The 24,260-nt window shown below is 44.4% G+C and overlaps 2 protein-coding genes across 5 annotated transcripts in view; one reads left to right on the top strand and one right to left on the bottom strand.

The window, feature by feature from the left end:
• The first annotated feature begins 9,593 nt into the window (after nucleotides 1-9,593).
• macroh2a2 (macroH2A.2 histone) lies at nucleotides 9,594-16,448 on the top strand. 2 transcript variants are annotated; one of them, XM_084470517.1, is made up of 9 exons: nucleotides 9,594-9,744; nucleotides 11,306-11,504; nucleotides 11,641-11,747; nucleotides 12,955-13,149; nucleotides 13,663-13,767; nucleotides 14,271-14,370; nucleotides 14,817-14,906; nucleotides 15,261-15,435; nucleotides 15,799-16,448. In XM_084470517.1, exons 2-9 carry the CDS (start codon nucleotides 11,333-11,335, stop codon nucleotides 15,962-15,964), a joined length of 1,110 nt encoding a protein of 369 aa, XP_084326643.1. In that variant the 5' UTR covers nucleotides 9,594-9,744; nucleotides 11,306-11,332; the 3' UTR covers nucleotides 15,965-16,448. The 2 variants fall into 2 exon arrangements, with proteins under 2 accessions (XP_084326643.1, XP_084326644.1); XM_084470518.1 differs by having other exon boundaries at nucleotides 9,601-9,811.
• Nucleotides 16,449-16,606: 158 nt separating this feature from the next.
• The window catches only part of gbf1 (golgi brefeldin A resistant guanine nucleotide exchange factor 1), an 82,124-nt gene continuing 74,470 nt past the window's right edge, over nucleotides 16,607-24,260 (bottom strand). For all 3 annotated transcript variants that reach the window (XM_084470511.1, XM_084470512.1, XM_084470510.1), the window contains exons 37-40: nucleotides 22,450-22,563; nucleotides 21,546-21,723; nucleotides 20,964-21,152; nucleotides 16,607-18,946 (exon numbers count right to left, since the gene is read on the bottom strand). In XM_084470511.1, the coding sequence (XP_084326637.1) occupies nucleotides 18,690-18,946; nucleotides 20,964-21,152; nucleotides 21,546-21,723; nucleotides 22,450-22,563 (738 nt within the window). In that variant the 3' untranslated portion in view covers nucleotides 16,607-18,689. The remainder of the gene's footprint in view (nucleotides 18,947-20,963; nucleotides 21,153-21,545; nucleotides 21,724-22,449; nucleotides 22,564-24,260) is intronic.

Raw genomic sequence — 24,260 nt, forward strand, 5'->3', positions numbered from 1 at the left:
AGGAAGCTACCTGCTTTAATTGTGAACCCACACACACACACAGACACACGTCCCTCTTGTTTCCCTACTGCACACAATCGCCTGGCGATTCCATCTCCATGCCAAGCAAATAAATTTCGCAGAACGCAATCGGACGCTGACGCATTTAACCTTGCAATCAGAACGGATCTGATTTAGAGCGCATAAGATTAGGGAGCACATTCAAACACACTCATTAGTGCTGAGAGAAGAGAGCGCAGAGGGCCGCGGGGGGTTGTGGTGGGGCCGCGGGGGGCATGACGTACGAGTCACGGCACCACATAACAGTGTTGGATTTCAAAGAACTCTTGGTCGGTCCACTGGGCCCTCTCATGTGGGCTCCCCTTTGAAGCCTGTCTGCTTCTGGATTCCAAAACAACCCCAGGTTAGCACGGGGTTAGCATGGATGCGTTCCAATGGCTTTTACCTGGACCCCAGGTCTCCATGGTAACCCCAGGTCCAGGGGCTAATACCTGGACCACAGGTCTCCATGGTAACCCCAGGTCCAGGGGCTAATACCTGGACCACAGGTCTCCATGGTAACCCCAGGTCCAGGGGCTAATACCTGGACCACAGGTCTCCATGGTAACCCCAGGTCCAGGGGCTAATACCTGGACCACAGGTCTCCATGGTAACCCCAGGTCCAGGGGCTAATACCTGGAGCTCCTCCTAACATCTCAACCCCTTCCATGTTGGCATGACGTTGCCCTAATCTTTAAAGCCTTTCCTGTCCTCTCTGGTCAAGTTCTGAACTATTTTAGATTCTTGTGCCTTCTTACGTTCAAGAGGAAACCTGACGAGAAGTTATTCTCCAGGTGGCACCAGGGGGACAGCTGAACATCTTCTATGAGGGCAACTCAATCTGTTGATGCAGTCAATTCTTGAGGAGTGTACAGCACCAGCGCATGCTGGAGCTGATAATTTACAACCATGACTTGTTTTCCAGATGAATGTGCAGGATGTTATCTACGTCCCCATGCGGCGCAGACCACTGCATGTGGCTCACAATATGGCTGGGGATGCAATGTGTTTGTGTGTGTGTGTGTGTGTGTGACTCTCGTTGTTTAGCTATGTACATGTTGGTGTGCATATGTGTGTCTATGTATCTAATCAGAATCTCATAATCGATCTAGTCAGTGTGTTTGTGTTCATATGGGTCACTGTTTATATTGATGGATATACATGCTCGTCTGTCTGTGTGCATACTGTATGTGGGCAAGTGCATATGCATGTGTCTTTCTGGATGTAGATCTGTGTGTGTGTGTGTGTGCATGTGCGTGTACGTGTGTGATTCTTACCTTACTGTGCTGCAGCGGTCCTCTGCAGAATGACTTACAGGTTGGCCAACATCAGAGAAGCAGCAGATCCCAGCAGATCCTCTGAACAGCACAGGAAGGAAAGGTGTTTGAAGAACAGATGCTAGAGCAGCCAGATGTGTCGTCATATTTACAGGACTATGAAGACAGGTATATCTCATGGACCCTAAACAAAAAAGGAGGGTGCCATTTTGAAATATTACAGCTGTTTGGGTCCCATATGCATTTATTTTTTTCATTTATTAACTACCCATGTAATTGAGTGCAAGATCAGACACATCCTGAATAGATATATCAAATAAAACTAAAAAGGACACATTGGCACAGGGAAATAAATAATCTCATTTTGATGTCTCAACTAAGGTTACATGAAGGTTGTTTTTTGGAAGGAAAAATGATGGTCTCTCTGACAGAAGAGAACGACACAAACCATAAAATCAACTCCATGGCTGCCGGAGGCTGCAAGCGCGCTTCATATCATCACTAATTACCGAGGGCAGCATAAACCAACGCAACTCGGAAACACACTTGTCATCACCTGAGCGCCTGCTCAACAGCCGGAGAAGCTTGCCAGTGAACACACTTTTCTAAAACCAGTCAGGGGTGTTGGAAGTGGTGTGGTTTTAGCATCGTTAGTGAGGAAAAATTCTGCAGGGTTTTTTTTAAGAGTTGCCACGAGCATTGGGACACGTGGTTAACCCATGACTAGAATGTGACCTGTGCTTTGTGTGTTGGTTGGAAAGAAGTGGCGACCACAGCGGACACGAATAACTCCACCTGGTTGCCAAATCGGACGTGCAGCAGCCACGGGCCTAACACTTACCGCTGAGGGAGCCATGGAAACTTCGATGCATTATCTAGTAAGCCTTATCTTGTGCTGATCGGAGGGGAGCATCCAATAATTTTCCTTTTCCTATGGTGAACAGGGAAAGAGATTAACGTGCTTTGCTAAACAGCAAAATATCAGACATTTTTTTGGTTCTTTTTTTATAGTTCATACTCTATCAGTCACCATTTTTTTGTGATTCAGTCGACCCAATGAATTTTTTGTGCATTTCAATCTCATATTAGTTACATAACCAAGCAGAATTTCATATTTGCAATAGAACTATTAAAAATTAAAAATATAAACTGAAGCTGAATTCTTCAAAGAGAATATATCTAGCAGCTTTCCAGAAGTCTCCTGGCTCTCCATCATCCTATGTAAGGGCTCTTGCAGATATACCTGACCATGTTGTTCATTGAAGTTGGAATTGTGAGGTAGTTCTGATCATCTTAAAGTGTTTATTTTCCCCATGCAATAAATAAGAAGTGGTTCATTGATTTCATCCAATCACAAATAACTGCAATAGCCTATCTTTGGCGCCGTGAATCTAGCACTTCACAAAAAGCACTAAAATGCTGTGTCAGCTTGTGTTTCTCATTTTTTTGATTTTTTTTTTTTTTCATTTTTTTGAATACAATTACACACTTTTCAACCAGCCTGTGAAGATGTGGGAACCCACTAATGTCTCAGTTTTGTTCCCCGGGGCGGACTGAGCAGCGCCACTGGACACTACAGCTCGCTCCGGTCGCTGGCGGGGGGTCAAGTTACATTGGTGAAATGATTGACATATCATAATGGCCGTTCTTATATGGTTTTCTGCATTCACTAACGTTACTGTATAGCTCGCACATAAAAAAACGCTTCTATCAAACCACCAGCGTATCCAGTGTGGTAGTCTTATGCACAAAAGCCATCAACAAAAACCTGAAGTTGATTCAAGCAACCAGCTGCTAACGATAATAAAACCAATTATTTATTTTATCTTGGTCGGCTCATTGTAATTATTAACCTTCATCTGTCACAGGAACAGGAAACGGTGCAGATGGTCCGGGTATGTGAACATCAAGTTTGGCCAAGTTTAAATGCCAGCAACTAAAAATACTCCACTGGAATGCAGGACTTTGGAGGGGGGTAGGAGGAGGGGAGAGGGTCCTGGTGGTATCGGACTTGGTCGACACAGTAAAGCCCATCTTTGAAGACTGGCATCTGAGGGGAAACCTGAACCACTGTGCTCCTTGGTTGAAATCCTCCTTTATCTCCTATTCTGTTGAAGTAGAGGGTGTGCTTACAACAGCCAGGGGCTTCAGGAGCTGATGCAGAGAGGGCTTTCGGGAGCCTATTCCTGGGTTCATTGGCAGAGTTCTGCTTCAGGCCTCTTTATATTTGTATTCTCAACAACCACTCCAACACCCACTCCGCCAATTGAAATGGATACATTTCAATTGGCGTCCACCAGAAGAAAACAAGAGCTCAAATGTAATGTTTCATGAATGGATACTGTAGGAGCTGCTCCTCACAATTCAATCCTGCATAGTCGTTGTTTTCTCAACCATGTCGTCGATAGACGAAAATAAAATATAGACGAAAATAAAATATCTTGCAAATATGCATATATCTATATTGCAAATATCTAAAGATTATCAGGTTTGCCCCTGTGCAACTGTGATTCAGGCCTATACAAATACATCAGACTACACTTGTGTGTCATTTCTTGGATAGTGATTGATTGGACTGATCAATTGTGACTGCTAAGTCACAAGATTTCTGACACGTTTCTTTCGTCTCAGTATGATTTTAAACTTCTCCCCCCTCCCCAGCTTGAACATTTCAATCACCAACAGCAACACAACCCCCCACAATCCCCCCCCCCATGTTGCTGAAAGTGCCTTCAGAGTAAATACATTAAACTATAGGAAGGCCTCAGGTGGGACAGTGTGGACAGTGTCCAGAGAAATGGACCAATGGCCAATAGAACCGCAGCAGTGATTCCAACACAAATACAGGTCCGGCCACAGAACAGCTCAGCATCTGGGCGGCTATGTCATTGGGGTTGTGCCTGCCGGGTAGTTTGGCTTGCGATGCGTTTCTTACAGCAGTCATCCTTGTGATTACATATTATTAAGAGACCTATAATGTCTTAGCCTGCTGCACATGCTCCACTCAATCACTCCCTAAATCATCTCAACGGATCAACCAGCTCAGCATTACACCTGGCACTGATTCGGATTCTATTTATACTATTTTAATTTAAAATTTTATTTTCCAACGATTCTCTCCCCAGTCATATATGTTATAGTGTAACCCCTGCATCGTTTCCACTAGGATCTCCAGGTTCATGTAAATAAACCAAAAGCCAAGATGGCAATATGTTTGGCAGTGGCTGTACACACTGATGAGTTTTCCAACCTGAAGCGGCCTCTATCATGGCTGTTCGCTCCTCAAAGCATACTGATCTCGAGGCTCTCGGTAATTACTTTTAAACGTTCACCGAGCAAAAGAAAAACGAAGACAATTTACAATTTATCAAGTAAACAATGAGCTATGTCTTTCTTTCATCTGGTGAAAAATAGGAGGTGTTTTTTGAAATCAAAATATGTCTGTGAGTTAGATAGAGTCGTGGGAAAAATAGTCTGGAAACAGACTATTGTCTGAAAGCACTTCGATGGCCTTTCCAGCTGTCTCCGAGTGGTGCCACCTGAGTGTGGTTTGGAAGTGTGGTTTAGGAACCAGAGGCGCTTTTAAAAAGGGATGTCTGTGTGTGAGTGAGTGTGCCAAGGGAGGCTCTTTGCTCGAAAAGGACTTGAACCCAGTCCCATTTGCCGTCACTGATGTGCTGCCATCCAGGCCTAAATCAACACACGAGGACAGCCAAAATGGCCGCCACTCATCTGCCTTTGCTAGGGAGCGAACATCACAACAAAAGCCCCAGGATGTTGACCAGATCAAATGAAAATGTTTCTCTGTCTCACAGAGCTGCTGACACATATTTATATATGTCTACTGGCGAGTCACCAAGGAAGGAAGGAAGGAGATCATGGATTTGACTCGTCTCTTCAAGGAGAGGAGCAAGGCAGAATGTTCCACTGCTTACAACTCTTTTGTTTTGAATGTTTCTATGGAAGCTACAGCCTCATGATCTACATTTCACTAACCTTTACCATGTCAAGTACCATTTTGGTTAAAGATAGATCTAGATACATGAATGAGGCCTCTTGACCATCAAAAAAAGTGTACACGACACAATTGATGAGATTCAGGGGCCTCCACTGAACACATTGCAGTTGACCCCTGGAGGGCCTGGTCAAGCACCTCCAAACACACAATCAAACACCTCCCTGTTCCTCTCTGACCACTGACACCAAAGTGTCGTCTCCTCTGCATGTGCAAGACAGTCCCACGTCATGTCCTTGACCTCTTTCCGAAGCTGCTCTATAAGCAGGGCGGACGAGACAGGCTGGGGGGAAATGGAGAGTTTCCCCTCTCCTGGCAGTTGATCGGTGGATGTTACTACCCGGTCCAGGGTGGGGTGGGGGGGGTACGGGGGGTGTGTGGATGGAGGGTTACCCAGGGCCAGATAGAGGAGGCAGTGTGCGTCAGCACCGAGTGAGAGATTGAGAACTGAATCTGCAAAGTGTTGCAAAGCGGGTGATGGTGGACCAAGGGAGGGAGGACAGGAGACGAATGGCTAAGTAAACAACCAAAGAGAGAACAAACAGTGTGAGACTATGGCAGGAAATGGAGTCAGATGTGATGATGCTCAAATGGTCATTGTGTCTAAGCAGACAGCGGCGCGGCCCAAAACGTCGCCATTGCAAAAATAAACAGGTTGTATGTTATCGCTTTTAAATGACCAGACCAAAGCCACAGAGGAATAATAGATTTCCACTGCGGACGTCCCAAAATGATATAGCGTGGAATCTTAATTTGAATGTTAGTGAAAGCAAACAGAAGCAGTGCTGTATCAATGCTAGTGCTTAATGATTCTTCCAGATAGCCGTAGGATGGGGGTGGGTTGAGGGTCACTGGGAATATCTTGTATCTAGGTCCCGTCAGGTTAAATGATTGAATTGCCCCCGTTTAGATGGCTGTTTGTTGGGATGGCTAAGGAATAAGTAATACTTTCAATTGCCTTCCGGACATACAGTATGTATTCACAGGTAAACCTGAGATACCAGGACAATCTATCAATACATGTCACCTGCTTTTATCCTCCCTCAAGCTAAAATAATAGATCTTCTATTTTAGTATATTATTTTAAGTTAAGAGGGCCATGAAGTAAAACATATTCAAACATATGTTAAATCTCTCATTTTCATGTCTGTTTCACAGTTTTTCTCAGTTATTTTTTCAGTGTCAAAGTCCTTCCACTTCCATTTGTGTGTTTGTGGTTCCTGGACTGCCTGCTTGATCAAACCAACTTCATCTCCGAATCAATTAGGTCTAGATCTAGGTCTTTGGCCTAGGATGGAGCTCTACTCTCATTTCACCTGAGTTACATAACTAATACCGTCATAAGTTGTTCTTGGCATGGAATGGGACATGCCGTATGGACCAAAGGAACATGGTTGAACATCTCGTTCCCATGTCCAGACCCCAAAGAGGAAGTGCTGCATGGTCCGGTCTTGGCATCAGGGGACACCGGTGTCTGTTTGGACTGCCGTGATCGGCAGTGCCAGCTGTTTTCATCATCTGGAGAGGATGCTAACTGGGACCGTATATGTCCTCCATCCAGTCAGAGGGGGAGAAAGCATCCCTCAGATGACAAGCAGGGATGGATAAGCCATCTCTGCTCTCTGCATCCCCCCCCCTCCGCTCTGCTAATCCCCTCCACCCCAACCACTATCTCACAGGGATGATGTGCACATGGGACAGTAGAGATATGGTGGTGGTTTGGTCTGTGGTCTGCAGGGCTGACCCAGTTTCAAAGCTATAGGGCGCTGAAGGGGATACAACATCTAGAAATGTGGGACCCCAACACTACCCTTGGTGGCCGATGCCCAAACATTACTTCTCCCACATATCTGAGCCATTTCTTTCCGATAGAGACTCATAATCTGGAGAGACTGTATACACTGAGAACGTCTAGACCAGAGCTCTAGACGTCTAGACCAGAGCTCCTCACTATTGTTGTGAGGCAACTATGATCTGGATAATTACCAGGATGATGTTATATTAAATTACATTGATTTATACTTGCAATGAGCTGGTGAATTGCAAACTATAAATTTACTTTATTGAATCTAAACCTCTTTACTTTTATAGTCCTGAGAGCTCATGTGAATGTTATTGTCAAAAGAGAGACCACAGGTGCATAATGGCAGCTGTTCCACAGTTTTGATATATTTATAGTATTTGTTTAATATTATGGTTTATAGATTCCGTTGTCTGTTTTTTTTGTTTTCAAAGTCTGCCTCATAAAGTGTGGAATTATATTTAAATAAGAAATCTGCGGCATAATTTAATGTCTATATTTGAAGGCTGAAATACTCGATTTCCCAAAAGGACGGAATTGGCTGCCTGTTAAAGCCCAGAGGGCAGACCAAGCAAGATATTCACTTTTGGTCTAAAAAAGCAGCAAATTCCATTATTCCAATTGTGCACCTCAACCAATCATGTTTAGTCTATAGTTTACCTGGCACTGCACTGCCAAACATGCTATAGCAGCACCCACCTGTTTTACTCTAAATTCCAAGGGATTTGGAGAACTATAATGGCAATACATGTCAACTCCATAAACGAAAAGCATGTTGTTTGCCCAATGTCAATGTTATGGTCACCCTATAATGAAAGTTTTCTAGGAACTGAAGAAAATTCAAATTTAATCTCTTAGATATTGATTTATGACTTTCAGATGTCTCGCAGTACTGTCTTTTCAATGTCATCAAAGAGTCGTCAATAGACTTCGCTGGGCTCTGGGTTAGAAATTATAATTATTTGCCAATCAAAGCAGTGGACAATGTACTTCCCTCTAGTGGTCAGCAAAGATAGATAAAGGAGAATATAAGCAAATACAATTACCTGAAAGAGACCACATAGTTTGACCTATTTGTGCCTTTGAAAGTATTTGAATAGATACAGATTGGTTGTATAGTCATTTAAACGCAGCCATTTGATATGTATAGCAAAAATGTTCTACGTGTACATTCAGAGGATTCTCTAAAATATGTTACTTTGCTGCCACCTCCTGACACTTTTAGGGACGTTGTTTATTTTTTCTCCTACTCGCCCATAACTCTATATGTAATAATACCTTAACACTCAATACCTATATGCCAAGTAAAGTAATCGGTTGTTTACTGTAAGTTACATTTTAACGTTTTGCATGCCATAATTGTAGCCTATGTGACCCAGTAAAGCGCTATGAATTGCAAATAAATATGCTATTGTTAATGTCCATGTGCTATAGGTGACCTGTTGTGATGCAGACAATGGAGTGCATAAGTGCTGTCTCTAATACCTGGAATTAGATCATTACAGTTAATTAGAATGAATTCCAAATTACATTAAATTCTAAAACATTCCATTCAAATGTATTAAATATTGGGTAAGATCTGCTAATTTATGTATTGAATACATCCATATTCAGGTATTACTCAACCACACAACCCCACCATTGAATATGAAAGGTTGGGACATTATTGAATTCACATGGGGCAGGTATAAAAAAGAAAAAAATATATATAGAGAAATAAAAATGTATATATTTGAACATTCATTGACACTGGAATTATCTATTAATGAATCAACTTATAGTTGAAAATAATGGTCAACTCAACAGGAGGTAATGGCTGTCATCACGCATTGTGTTAGATTTATGTCGTCTTTGACAGACCAAAGATGGAGTCAGCTCATCTGATTGGCTTTTATCTACCCTAGAGTCCCACGTGACCTGATTATGATCCATGAAGGATAGGAGATCCTTTGATGCTTTCTGTTTGAAAGACATCATTATTGCCCAAGGGGAAAAACGATTTGTAAAATAATCCGACATTATGCCTAACAGGTTGAAAGCCTGTTAAACTGATGAGGAAATATACCACATAAACAAACAGTGTACGTTTACTGGTATGACCATAGCCTGCCTTTTTCCAAATAATAAAAATCTCGCAGTGCCGTTACGCGCTGTCAAAACCCGGGTACGGAGTGGCATGTCTCGGGTTGCGGCCTGGATGGTTCACGAATACATGTTTTATTCTGTTGTGCTCCAAAGCCCCATCTCATATACCCTCCCTAAATATGTTCTGGTGTGCATGACGCACGAAATACCGTGCTGATGTGCAACATATAGGCCTATCTCACAGCACGTCGAATTCCCCTCTACCAACATCCATTGCCCACCGAAGCCATGTTAAGGGGGCGTTTTCATGCTTTTCCCAGTAAAGAATTTCCCCCCTTTGCAGCATCAGTAGCACAGCGCCAGCCTGCGTCCAATGTACGGTGGTTCGGCCTGTAGTTTTTTTGGTAACAGGATACGCACAAGGACCAGCAAATAAGGAAAACTACACACAGCCGTTGATCGGGGGATTTTTTTCAAGAGGGAATTGCAGGCCGACATCCAATCGTGTAAAAAGGAGGACAAGACAGGTATAAACTCGGAGTATTTCACGGCCGCGCATATCCGGATTCTTGGCTGTCGTGGCGTACCGCATTCGTAAGGAACGCTACTTTCCATGTCTGGTTAGATTACAGATTAAATACAGCAAAAACAAAATGGTTGCACTTTTACGGAGGATGAAGGTGGTTAAACTAAATGCCACGGCCCCAACGATCGTAACGCCTCTATTACAAAACGATCCGTTTTCCGGGCGAGCGACTGAAGAAAACATTGATGTGAGGCCCACTGATAAGAAAGGTGTGCATATTTAATCCCGTATACGCACATCCTATCCTGAAACGCACGTATACAGTATGGCTTTGGCTTTTTCTATGCACGGTTGCACGTCAATCCCCAAATCGAATTCCAGGATATTATAGTGGTGTGTGCAATGCATTTTCTCCTGCAACGTATGCTTGTTTTGGATGTTTTATTCAATGAGAAATTATCATATATCTCGCGCGTCGAAGTGATGTTGCAACGAAGATACAGTAGGTGGCACGAGCACACCCCCCTTCATCCATTTCACTCGCAGAGCAGTGTCCTTCGCGAGGGACGAGTGAGCAGTGGAGACACGATTCGACATCTATTCACGTTATTTAAAGTCCCATCATTTGCGCCTGCACAATCACGTCGCCATGCATTCCAGCGTGCGCACAGCGGAGACGTCAAAACCACGGCGGAGCGGGAAGTTGTTGGGGGGCAAAATAAAGTGGATTGTAAATCCATGAGTGGAATACACAAAACCTAGTGCCTGATTAATACGCGCTGGGCAAACCCATGTGCATTGTTGGACCACATATGGTTTGAATAAAAGTGTAGATTATGGCAACAGTTGGGACAACGCCCGCATACTTGACTGACCAGCATTCCTCTCTAGTCCACATTTACATAATGATCTGTAAACAACGTAGGCCTACGTTAAAAACATAGAGGTTACTCCAACACGATACATCAATAATATTGACCTTTTCTGTCTACCCTTTTAATCGCCACAACCTATCAGTGATTTCATGTAAATGGGTGTTTTGAAACGTTTTGCCACACTAACCTGTTGATTTGTGACACATGTTAAAACAGTGCGTAACATCGCATCCAAGAATAGATTTTTGGCATCTCAGGACTGCTCTTTTACTGGAGATCTGGCGAGGGGGAGGAAAACAATCTGTTTACCAGAGCGCGGGGACTTGTCTTAAAGACATGAGCAAACACATGTTAACATTATACAACGAAATACATTAACGTTAGTACAAAGGCTTGAATGTTGTTTCGTTTTTTTTAATCTATATTAAAAGGAGTTGATTTAATATTTTCTGAATGCTCGTTACAATTTAACCTTTAATAAATCAAACGTTGGCTGGTTGACTGACGCCGACAACACGCAGCTGCGACGGATGAAAACATAATGAGTAATAGACGTTTCTTCACTTCGTCCTCATACGGCTAGCCCTATTGACTTGCAACTAGTAACTAATATTTAGTTCACTTTATTTTCATGTTGCCAGCCCTAGCCAGGAGGTCATGACTTACGTTAACTGTTTATGTCCCCAGCTCTAGACTTCCACCAGCCGCGGCAGGATGTCAGCTCGAGGGGGAAAGAAGAAGGCCACCAAGATGTCCCGCTCGGCCAGGGCGGGGGTCATTTTCCCGGTGGGCCGGATGATGCGTTACCTGCGCACCAGCACGCACAAGTACCGCATCGGTATGGGCGCACCTGTCTACATGGCAGCCGTTATCGAATATCTGGCAGGTAAGACTACCGTGTGAATACTTAGCCTACGTTTACATAATGTACATAATCTATTTATTAAACAGCACTTATACACCCTGTGCAAGATATGCATATATCTGCCATCATCTTAATCATATGTACTGTCTTTTCCCAGCTGAGATCCTGGAATTGGCTGGGAACGCTGCACGAGACAATAAGAAGGGCAGAATCACCCCGAGGCACATCAAGCTAGCGGTGGCTAACGACGAGGAGCTCAACCAGGTACCCGATATATTTGTATTGATACAACACTCTAGGACGGAGGTCTTCAACGTTTTCCAGGCCAAGGACCCCTTGGCTGATAGTGACACGGTTGCCCCCCCCCCCCCATTACATATCGTGTACAACTGTGTTACATATTATGTGTAGTGTGTCCTAGAGTGCTGTGTGTAAAAGTGGCACAATGGCTTAACTTTGTAATACATACATAATTACTAAGTACATATTTACATTTTTGGAAGAAAACATTTTGGGATCAAATAATTTCAGTGACCCCCTGCAGTAACCTGTTGAAGATCTCTGGTTTAGGGGATTGCTCTATATCTGATAGCTGTATTTCATCACCCTCTACCTACGATCACCAACACTTAACCCCTCAGTCAGACAAAATGAAGTGAAAATCCGATATTTGTTTAGGACGGTAATGTGCACTGCGTGGAACACACACACAACATTCCCTTTATGTCACAACTGGAAATTAATTCTGTCATGCTCCCCGGAACATTCCCTCCAGGGTGCTCTCAGATTCACATCCTCCTCGGATTCAGTCGGGAAAGCGCTCCGTGCCAAGGCCTTGGCTTAAACCCGGGCACAATGTTCACAGATATGGATCGCATTAAACGCTCAGAGTGTTGGCACAACAAATTTGCTGTGTGGCCTCTGAGACAAGGTTATCGATATGTTGTAGCCACAGGCAGCAAGAGCAGTAGGGGTATATAGGAATAAAAACCAACATTGTTCTTATCATGGACTCAACAATTGAAGAGTTGACTGATAATCATTAAAGGCCGCTTGAGAGAGCGAAACTATTATCCATCCAGATGTAATTAAACCAAAGCATCATCTGCCAATGATTTCCCGGGGTGAACATCCTCAGAAATGTGCAAATGTGGTGCTCGGGGGGGCACATCTGTGCAATATGAAAGTGAAAGTAAAGGTTTGGCATAGTCAGAGTCAGGTGGCCCAGGAGTTGCACAGACTAAGACTGAACAGGCTCATCGAACCACAACACCCAGCCTTTGCAGATCTTTTATATGCCAGATTATGTAACGGTGGTACTCAGAGAGGCAAATCCAATTGTGTGGCCACAATTGGATTTGTGCGTGGGGCCACCCGGGGCCCCATAGATCCACCCGTTTCCCTTCTTAATAGCACCTCCATATTAAGTTTTCAGACGACCTCTTCACCACGATTCTCTGGCTCCCTCCAGCTCCTGCGGGGAGTCACCATCTCTAACGGAGGCGTCCTGCCTCGCATCCACCCGGAGCTGCTGTCCAAAAAGAGGGGCAACCGAGTGAAGGTGGACGCCCAGGTGGTGGTGCCGGAGAAGAGAGAGGCGCGCTCCAAGAGCGCAAAGAAGCCCGCCGTCAAGAAGGGCAAGGGGAAACCAGGCCGCAAGCCCAGGGTGAGTTTAACCTCTAGGGGGTGAAAGAGGACCAGGATGAGGAGCTTAACCAAGTAATTAGGATGAGGGGGGAATCATCTGATCTGACATTTCAACACTTGATTGTTTGAAGATTTTATTTGTATACACGATATTTCCGGTTGCTGATACTGTTGCCCTTCAACATTACCTTGTCGTCTACCCACAAGGAGCCCATTGATTTACTCAATGCAGAAGTGCTATTAACACAAATCAAAGTCTATAATGACTCCAGAGGTCTGCCATTGGGTCGAATGCCCTCTCGCGATTCGACGGAATTATAGTGGCTCCACAAAACATTAACGAAATTACTGGCTGGTTACCAAATGGACACACAGCTGCTTGGTCTCTAGGCCACAGAGACACTCCTAGCTCTGGAGTTTTGGCAAATGTAGTCGGCACTACCACTAAACTTCCTGTCATGTGTTATATGCACTATAAAATGCAGTAATTAACTATGTTTTAATTGAATACAACTTCTGCTTTCACTCAAAGAACACGGATAATGACAAAGAGGCGGTGCCAAACTCCACGGTAGAGGACGGCCCGGGAGACGGCTTCACCATCCTGTCTGCCAAGAGCCTCTTCCTGGGCCAGAAGGTACCGTCCGGGTCCCGGTCCCCCCTTTAATCCTCATCCACTTCTTTAGGTTACCAAACAGACTCTCTGTAGGGGCGAGTTGAAGCCAGCGTAGCATCTAGAAGTAGCCCTGAAGCATGTGCACCAGAAGGTGGACCAATCAAAACACACTTTGTTGGGAAAATACAGGCAAAAAGGGTATTTGTGGAGAGGCAATCATCAATTTACAATAGTGCTACTCTGTCCAGATTTGGTCCACATGGATTCAATGTTTTTCATTGAAGATGTCAGGACATTTTATCATTTCATGGCTACTGCTACTCTTTGTTCTCCAATGCACATATGAAGAATATCTTACTTTATTCTGGGTTTGCCTCAGCAAAAACATGTATTGTGTTGTGCCTGCTTGAGCCTTTACACACATAATAACCATATGTTATCTGATACAAGACAGGCAAACAAAACTGAGTTGCTCTGTTTAACATCATGACGGCATCACCCACCGACGCCTTGTTGTTCCCCAGCTCTCCCTCACAGAGAGTGAGATCAGCAAGATCGGCTCCATCAAGGTGGAGGGAATCATCAACCCCACCAACGCAGAGATGGACCTGAAAGAAGGAGTGGGTGAGGAGTACTGACTAGATTACAATGCTCATGAATAGTTCAATTCATTTATTTAAGGAGACCATAGGGTAGAAATATACTATGAACCCCTTCTTATAGTTACTATTGTAGTTATTTTACCTATGTTTCATGTTTTGTTAGTTATTTATTTTATTTGTATTATTCTTCCATCTAGAGATAAGATATTGATAAAGTACTCCCCCTCTCATTAATATGAAATTTTGGGGCAGTTGTATTTACACTTTTAAATCCACACGATAAAACCACACACTAATAATTATTACATTTATACAGCACTTTTGAGGACACACAAGCATTTGCCATAGTGAGTGTGTGTGGGGGATATTAAACCTAATCCACTACAGGATAAACCAACCCAGATGAATAGTCGATCCAAGCTACATAAACCTCCTCCACTCACCTGCGGTTCCTCTCCCCCTGAGCAGGTAGCGCCCTGGAGAAGGCTGGGGGTCGGGAGTTCCTGGATGGGGTGAAGGAGCTCCGGAAAGCCCAGGGGCCCCTGGAGGTAGCATCAGGTGAGGAGATGCACGTTGAGCTCCCTCAGATGAATGCACTCTGGCTTGAGACAGTTGAAAGGGGGGGGAGGAGACTTGTGTGGCTGGGGAGAAGTTGCATGTTGAACATGTTGAAAGTTGAACTTGCAATGTTCAACTTTCTACTAGTTATAACATTAGTGGAAGTTCACCCATGATAACATGATACTTTATTAATCCCTTTTGGGAAACACAGGTTTAAAAACTAAAAATAAATGAATATATTGGAACACACTATGAATAGTATTTCGCAGGACAAAAGTGATCATGACAAGGTGACATGCAGACCATAAAACCATTAAACCAGTAAAACCTTGACGTTCCTGTGTGTCCTAGTGGCTGTGAGCCAGGCCAGCGGTATGCCCGCCCGCTTCGTCATCCACTGCAATGTCCCCACGTGGGGCACGGACAAGTGTGAGGACCAGCTGGAAAAGACAGTGAAGAACTGCCTCTCCGCAGCCGAGGAGAAGAAACTCAAGTCTGTCGCCTTCCCATCACTGCCCACTGGACGGTGAGTCCACTTGGTCCACACGCACAAAGTTAGAGTCCCATGGAACTTTTCCTTTCTAGTCAAACTCAACTCAAAAGTGTATTTTACCTGAACACTTCAACACGTCAATCCTCATCCAGCATCCGCATGTTGGTATGCTGTGAGGCAATTTAACAATTATGCATTCAGACTTTTTTTTTACCATCAAAATAAGAACTATAGAAGGGTAAATGTGTCTTGGTTCCGTCAATAAGGTTTGAGGAATTTCTGCCCTTACATTAAAAGACCCATCATTGCAGGTTGGACTGCAGAATGGTGACTTTAAGATGTGTACATTTAATCAGCCTAGACCTTGATACTAAAGCACCTCTTCTCTGCCCACAGGAACGGATTTCCCAAGCAAACGGCGGCCCAGCTCATCCTGAAAGCCATCTCCAACCATTTTGTGTCGTCCAGTTCGTCCTCCCTGAAAAACATTTACTTTGTTCTGTTCGACAGCGAGAGCATCGGGATTTACCTTCAGGAAATGGCCAAGTTGGACGCCAAGTGAGGACCAAGCCGAAAGATTGCGCTTTGTCGTTTTTTCGACAGAGGGAAGATGTGTTTTTTTTTTTCTTACTGTTGTAGTCGTATTTTAAGATTGTTCCGGGAGGGGGATGGGTGTATTTTTCTTTTTTTCTTTTTTAACGGGGGTAGACATGTGGTGAGCGAATAGGCTTGATGAGGACTGCCTCAGTAGGTGTTAACAAGAAAAAAAAAAAAGTTTGTGAGTGGAATATTGTTCGCATTTATGTTTTCCTGTCGTTTTTTCAATCTTTATAGACTAGATAATTTTATCTGTAAACTTTATCATGGCACCCCCTCATTTAACTGACGTTTTTACATTCCATGTACGAAGACACTGGCAATGGTCTTTTTTCCCCCCCTTGGACAATTCTCTGTAGTTTCTGATACAGTTAGTTTAATACGAAAAAAAATAAAAGATTGTGTTTCTCATTCTGCTTTAAATAAAAATCCAGATGTTTTACACCAGAGCTCCGGCGCAGATGTAGACAAGTTGTCTCAATGATTAGATGGCATTTAGATTAAGAGCTCAATTGACTGCAGTATCTCAAGAGCTCAACAAGACTATGTTCAGCAATGAACATAACATACATGTAACAAAATGCAACCACGAGGTGAAGCATTGTCTTAACATATTTATTACATTGTAAAAAGTACATTAGCTCTCATTTATTTATATATATATGTATAGTTATATACACATAGTCATGTCCTGTTTCCACGCAATGATGGGCTCCGAAAGAAATGCAGAATGACCAATGAAGCCAGTGGAAGAATTGCATTGGGTTGTCTCTTCTGATGTAAGGCATGTTTACAATCCTACTGTTACCTGACCAAAACACAGACGCTGCTGTCAGCTGCGCTTCAAAACGGATGTACTCTCGCATTAGAAAAATATTCCTGAAAAACCAAAAGGTGAGTGGACTTGCCTTTCAGCCGAGAAGGTACAGCCCCTTAGGAGTTCCAACCACATCCATACCATAATAAGATCAATGTTCAATAAGTACGATTTCATTTCATACTATCGGAAATAAACTAAAATCACAAAACCACTGGCGAGTGGTTACCACAGAAATGTTTGCATCTACTTTGATAATGTTTCAGTGTAATTTTCGATGCATCAGAAATAAAGAATTTACACCATTATTTCTCTCCCATCCAAGGTTTTAGAAGAACTGGTCTCGTTTATGTCGGGAGCACGTTCAGTGTATGGATGTGGTTAAAACCGCTGAACTCAGCCAAGGTGTGAGGGCGTCTAGTAAGGGAGCTCTCACCCCCGTCCGTACTCACACAGAGCACGTTCTCAGGCCTGCTACCGTTGCTGTACAGAAGGCATCGACATGCAGAGAGTACCTTGTAGTGCGTTAGTGAGACGGAGAGCGCTCTATATCCAACCAATGCCTTCTTCTCCAGCCCCGAACTGTCAGTATACAAGGCTGCTTACCATCTACGGGAACGAGACCAACACAACAGTAATGATGAACAAGACTAAATTAACTCAGACTGTACCCTTTAAATAATCTCTTTGTTTTACCTTTAAAAATCTATTTGAATCAAGCCGATGTGGTGCTCACATCACACACACACACATACATACATACATACATGCATGCACACAGAGACGTACGTCTTCCCCATATAATGTAGGCCCAATCAATCCACCACCGTGCACGTCTACTAGGAATGTTTTGAAAGGCTTTCAGATCCGTCTTCCATGATCGCGGAACGTGGCGGTGGTCCAAGGTGCCCTAAGTGTACGTCCTCCTCCTCCTCCTTTGTTTGTTCTTAAGTATTTTTTATTTCTGAGCAATAATTAAAAACCACGACAGGCTGTAAAAATTTTACCCTCCTCCCCCCCCCCCCCATTCAAACGAGTCACGAGAATAGAGCACGGCCCTTCCACAAAACGAAACAAGACTGATTTATTTTCTATTGGATATGAATCTAAAATGTGCCGTCGTTGAGCTGTACAGTTAAATATGGCAGCCGACCCCTACTCCCCCCCGCCCCTCACCCAGCGTGGCCTGACATGGATATTTACACGTTGGTGCCAGTCTGGCCAAGACGCCCTGCCACTGGTGATGCACTGTACATCCTATTGGCTTGACAACATGCGGTACCAAACAAAAGGAACAGAAAAACAAAAAAAAATACACTTATTCACGGTCCTGTGTTGGAATTCACTAGATCATCTTTAAGCACAGATACACTAGCATGGTAGCGAGGGCCACTCTAGCAAAGCCCTCGCATTTTCCGGTACAAAACAAAAACTTCAAAAAGTGTGCGAGTGTCTTCAGAAGATGTAAAACCAGAATCATGTCAGCCTTCACCCCGCTCCCATCTTACATAATAATAACAATATGCATGATAATAATAAATAACTACTTCCCACAAGTAAAGGGCTCACCCATGACCATCGGCCGAACCAACAGCTGTCGAGATGAGTTCGACGCCAAGCTAGCTTTCTTATGTCGGTTGGTTTTCAGGGTGTTTATATTATGTCATTGGGTAGGGGGTGTGGCTTCACTTGTACCAGAGAGGATCCCGCGTCATCAGAAATTAAAATGGAGTCGTCGTTGTTAGACAGGAAAAAAGAAAATCGATGACAAAACAAACTGAAGGAGAGTGTGGAACCCCCCCTCCCTCCCTCACCGGCACGAGGCAATGGTGGCTAAGCGAAGAAGACGAGGACGCCTTGGGACAAGAGCGACTCATTTCTCCTCGTGGGAGGGGCTGGTGGGTCGGGGGGCGACAGGGAGGAGGGGCACGGGGGAGGAGGCCTCGATCAGGGCAGGGTTTAGGATGATTGGCAGGGACATGGGGGACCCGCCCACCTGCAGGGGCAAGGCCAGGGGCTGCAGGATGAGGGGCGACTGGCTGGTGGGGGAGGGGCCCCGCGACGGAGACACCTTGACAGGAGGCGGAGTCAGCGGTGAGGGGGAGGGCACCGGAGACGACCGCTCCGTACCTGGAGGTGAGGGGGAGGGGCATATGCATATTAAAAACTTCATGGGTCTTACTATAGTTTCAATGTTTAATCTATATTGATATTAAAACATATTAACCTTCATGGGTCTAACTAGAGTTTGACTGATTAATGTAGATTGATTTTAAAACATTCTTCATGGGTCTTACTATAGTTTGGCTGATGAATGTAGATTGATATTAAAACATATATTATACTTCATGGGTCTTACTATAGTTTGAATGATTAATGTAGATTGATAATAAAACACATGCTACATGTCATGGAACCATAGTTTAATGGTATGGTACATAATTTCTGCTGATAGAGTTCTCTCAATCAAAGCAATAACAAAAGGCGTAGTTTGATGACGTGTTACGTAGCGCGGGAGCATTGGAGTGGTTATCTGTCTTCACCCCCAGGTGAAATCTATCTGACGTAACTCAGGCAGAAGTCATGTTCACAAGCAAGTTCATGAGTTTAAGTTTTATAGACGTTACGTTTAGTCTTGTTTTTCCGCGTTTCCACATTTAGTTCATAAGAAATTGCCATGAAGTAACATAACGTTCACTTGCACTTACTTAAAATAAAAAAACATTAAATGAGTCCCAAACCAAACAGCTATATATGTTATCAGCCCAGCTCTTCATTCATGGTCAAAACAATCTTTTTGAGCGTTTTGAACGTTGTTGTAACTTTATAACGTTACAGCATTAGTGTTTCCCACATAATTTCATTCTACTAATGTTCAGTGTTTATTTTATGCAATCAAAGCGGAGATGTCTTGTGTATCAAACTCTTCCCAATGGATTTGTGTATCCTGCTAGCTCTCACGGTAAACAGCAGGTAAAGTACTGCTTGGCGAGTGAAGCTCCGTTGTGGGGCTAAGGCACATAGACTGTATACAATACAAATAAACATAGACTGTATATAATAGTGATCAACTGACTTTCGATATGTGTATAGTGGTGGAAGCTCTGACAGCGCCTACAAAACGAGTACACGAGTACCCTTGAGATTTCTGTGTATTCAATGTGTGTTGAACCACTTTTGCATCCGTAATACTGATTCTCATGACCATAATGACCATAATGACCCCTCATGACCTATGGTGATGACCGAAAGGACGAGATCGCGGATACAAGCGGCCAAGATGAGTTTTCTCAGGAGGGTGGCTGGCTTCTCCCTTAGGGATAGGGTGAGAAGTTCAGTCATCCGGGAGGAACTCGGATTAGAGCCGCTGCTCCTTTGCTTAGAAAGGAGTCAGTTGAGGTGGTTCGGGCATCTGGTAAGGATGCCCACTGGACGCCTCCCTTGGGAGGTGTTCCAGGCACGACCAGTGGGGAGGAGACCCCGGGGAAGACCCAGGACTAGGTGGAGAGATTATATCTCAACACTGAGCTGGTCAATGTGGCCCGGGAAAGGCAAGTCTGGGGCCCCCTGCTTGAGCTGCTGCCCCCGCGACCCGACCCCGGATAAGCGGACGACGATGAGGATGAGGATGAGGAATACTGATTCTATTACTGAATTTGGCAGAGCGAGCGAATCAATGTTTTTACCTATGGAAAAATACATAACATAGGTCTAATACATTTTTATTATTATATTATTATTATTTTAATTCAGAAATGGTAAATGGTAAATGGACTGCATTTATATAGCGCATTTTTTGTAAGCAGTGGCCACCCAAAGCGCTTTACTATATTGACTGACATTCACCCATTCATACACACATTCACACACCGGCGGCGGCGTCAGCCATGCAAGGTGACAGCCAGCTCGTCAGGAGCAGTTAGGGTTAGGTGCCTTGCTCAGGGACACCTCCACACCAGCAACCTTGCAGTTACCAGCCAATCCGCTCTACCCCCTGAGCTAATGCCGCCCCAGAAATGTTACATATTATACCTTTAACTGTTTAATATAGATTGATAATAAAACAGGTTTAAACTTCATGAGACCATGGTTTAACCGTTTCCTCTAGATTGATATCAAACTTCATTGGACTCTCGTTGGTACTCACCGTTGGCACTGGGTGAGGGCGGTCCCTGGGGGGTGGAGGGCCTGCTGGGGGTCTTTGGCTGGGCGGGGCTGCCCGGTACGCAGGAGGGGTTGTGGGGTACTGGCTGGGGGCCCTGGGGGGAACAAGGCTGACCCCCGGGGCCTGCTGGCTGAGGAGGATCCACCAGAAGGCTGTTGGGGGGGCCTGGATCTGGGAGGAGAGGGAGAGCAGGGTAGATCATGTGAGCTTCAAGGGCTCCAGTCTGTTTCATTTCCACAGCACCTGGTGTGTGAGTGTGAGTGTGAGAGTGAGAGTGAGAGAGAGTGTGAAAGTGAGAGTGAGTGTGAGAGTGAATGTGTGAGAGAGAGTGTGAGAGTGTGAGTGAGTGTGTGAGTAAGTGTGTGAATAAGTGAGTGTATGTGTGAGAGAGTGAAAGTGTGAGAGAGTGAATGTGTGAGAGTGAGTGAGTGAGTGAGTGAGTGAGTGAGTGAGTGAGTGAGTGAGTGAGTGAGTGAGTGAGTGAGTGAGTGAGTGAGTGAGTGAGTGAGTGAGTGAGAGAGAGAGAGAGAGAGAGAGCGTGCATGTGTGCGTGCGTGTCAGTACCAGCTATGACGGTCTGCTTGAAGAGCTCCTCTCTCAGGTTGGGCAGGAAGCAGACAATGCGCTCCCAGGTGATCTCCCACAGGTCAGAGTAGCCGGTCCGGGAGTCAGAGCAGTGGAAGATCCCTGCGGTGTCCATCACCAGCAGCATGTTCTTCAGGGACTCTGGGATGGCCTCCAGCTAGGAAGAAACCACACAGGGCGGGCAGGGGACCAGGGGGTGAGGGGTTAACCAAGGCAGGGTTGTAATATAGAAACTCAAATCCAAAGCACCTAACTGTGAACTCAGATACAGGGCCTGATGGAGCAGGTAGGGGGTTATGGCATCTCGCACAAGGATGCCTACAGTTGGACTGAGGGAATCAAACCCAGAACCTTTCGACTGGGGGTCACCCACCTTAACCTCAACAGTATCCATTCCCCTGCAGCCTCAATAGTATGTATCTGGAAGTCAGGGAACCCCCTATCAACACAAGGCTCGGAGCCAACTAGTAGATCAATATGTCAGTGGATGAGGCGGCTGAGCTGCTGGAGTCACGTAGTATTGACTCTCCAATCGCCACTCCTTCCTTCCCGCTCTCTAAGTTGTGGATTAAAAGATGCTGGCATCCATAATGAGGATGAAGCTGTTCAGACTCCACTGAGTGCCTGGCAGTAGATTAGGATCGTCATTAAATGAAAATTAAGCTACTTACCAATTACTTAACATCGGGAGATGTGTGTGAGCGGGATTTTGTGTTGAGATCTGAGTCTGTGGTTTATAAATTTAATTTTTGGGTCTCGGGTACTGGGTTTTATCCCCCAGCCGGCCGGATATGCCTTATCCACCTGCTCTTCAACATCCTGTATCTGCATCCTCAGTGCGAGTCTCTTACCAGTAAGTAAAGAGAGTGATTGTGCGACTCACCAGCAGGTCACTGGAGCCTGCATGCATGTACTTGTCCATGAAGTCCAGGATAGTGAGCCAGAGGGCAGCGAAGGTGGGCAGGGACAGTAGGGGGGACAGGTGCTGCAGGAACACCTGGGAACATCAAAACAATGTCACGCCTTATCGCACAGGAACTTTGAGACAAAGGTCGTTCTGGTGGTCAAGCCCGGGTGAACTAATGATCACCCGATAAGCCACATCATGACTCATGCAGTGGAGGTAGAATCTGTTATTTGCATATAGTAATCGTATAGTCATTTGGCTTTTGAGGCCGTCGTAGTTAACCAAATCTATTTCTATTATTTATTTGTTTTACCGGTTGCTTTATAATTGACTCGAGTGCAAGTGTGTATTTGGAATAAGGTGTGCATGATGGCTCTCAGTCTGTGTTTATGTGTGTCTACGCTCGACGTGACCTTGTTTAGAAGTAATTTAATATTGAGACAACAGTTTGAACTGAAATTGGTATGATTAAGAAGAACACAGAAGCTATACATTTACAATCCTGCGGTTGCTTGAGTGCGTGGATGCATGTGTATATATATGGGTATATGTCAGTGGCGGCTGGTGGTTTTTAAAGTGAGGGAGGAAGGACTGCGCGCTTGGTTGCCATTGGCCTGCTTGCACTGTTAGTGGCGTATGGTGGCATAAGAATGTGAGACTCAAGTTGTTTCAGGGTGTTTTGGTGAACTACAAAATAGCAGGGAGGGATAATTATGTGAATAAAATTGATACAAAGCCACTAGTGGCAGCATTGTAATTCGAAAGCTGGTGGGTAGCATGTCTTGGACTACAAGGGCAGAAGGAAAGGATGCAAAGCCATTAGTCAAATCAGGCCTACTCTTGATTTGTAAAACTAAATTAAAAAATCTGGGCCTATCATTGGGCCTATTGCCCTCAATGACTGAAGCTATTGGTTGTAATTTGGCTATGTTTATTTTCAGCTACAATTTTTTTAAGAAAAATTAAGACAAATTAAGACCAAATGTGATACCATTTAAAATGCATCATGCTATGAATTATTCACTAACATCCTTTCCACAATATCAAACCGAACGGTCAGAGTAACAAACAATTAAAAGAACAACAAGAACATAATTTCACAACTATTGACATGGGCTGTAAGCCTAACATTGTTTGAGTAAAATGTGGATGTTAATGACTGTTTCAGAATGTTGGACATGGTGTTAAACCAAATAAGATTGAGGGATTTCATTTATAGATCAAGTCAATCCTCCTCGCTGTTTGTGTTGCAATGATATCAGTGACCTGGTCATACCAAACAGGATATTTTTTAAGTGATTCCAAAATAATGGCAATTGTAACTCCACGTTTTCGCCACCCTTTCAGACGGCTTGGTAACCCAACGATGGAGTACCGAAAAATAGGTAGACTCAGCACGTTTATTTTGGCTGACTTTTGGCGGTGGAAACGGCAATATATGCGAACAGAGCCGCACTGTACCGCAACGAAGCGCACCGTGCTTTGAAACGAGGCTGCAGCGCGGGTTTGTTCTCGTAACCGAGACAGCGTTGCCAGATTGGGCACATTTTCCGCCCAATGATTATTTTTCCAACCTAACGTGGTTAAAAGTAGACCTGTAAATCACTCACAGGTGATGTAAACACTCAGTACGTTTACATGCACAGCTTAATTCGATTAAAGCCATAGCTCAATTATGCTCCTCAATTGGACAACTGCAATTGTCCGCGTATACATGGCGGTGAGTAAATCGATTCATTGGCCAAAGCGTGTCATGCCCCGGTACGATAGGTGGCGCTGTGCCCATT

The sequence above is a fragment of the Micromesistius poutassou genome (genome assembly GCF_964030765.1).
Source record: "Micromesistius poutassou genome assembly, chromosome: 7".
Taxonomy (NCBI): Eukaryota; Metazoa; Chordata; class Actinopteri; order Gadiformes; family Gadidae; genus Micromesistius; species Micromesistius poutassou.

What these genes read in the sequence shown, in the direction of transcription:
- macroh2a2 (XM_084470517.1), top strand. Translation starts at nt 11,333, where the DNA reads ATGTCAGCTCGAGGGGGAAAGAAGAAGGCCACCAAGATGTCCCGCTCG. An exon ending in CGTTATCGAATATCTGGCAG is followed by an intron (nt 11,505 to 11,640) that starts GTAAGACTACCG and finishes GTCTTTTCCCAG; the next exon opens with CTGAGATCCTGGAATTGGCT. An exon ending in GCCTCTTCCTGGGCCAGAAG is followed by an intron (nt 13,768 to 14,270) that starts GTACCGTCCGGG and finishes GTTGTTCCCCAG; the next exon opens with CTCTCCCTCACAGAGAGTGA.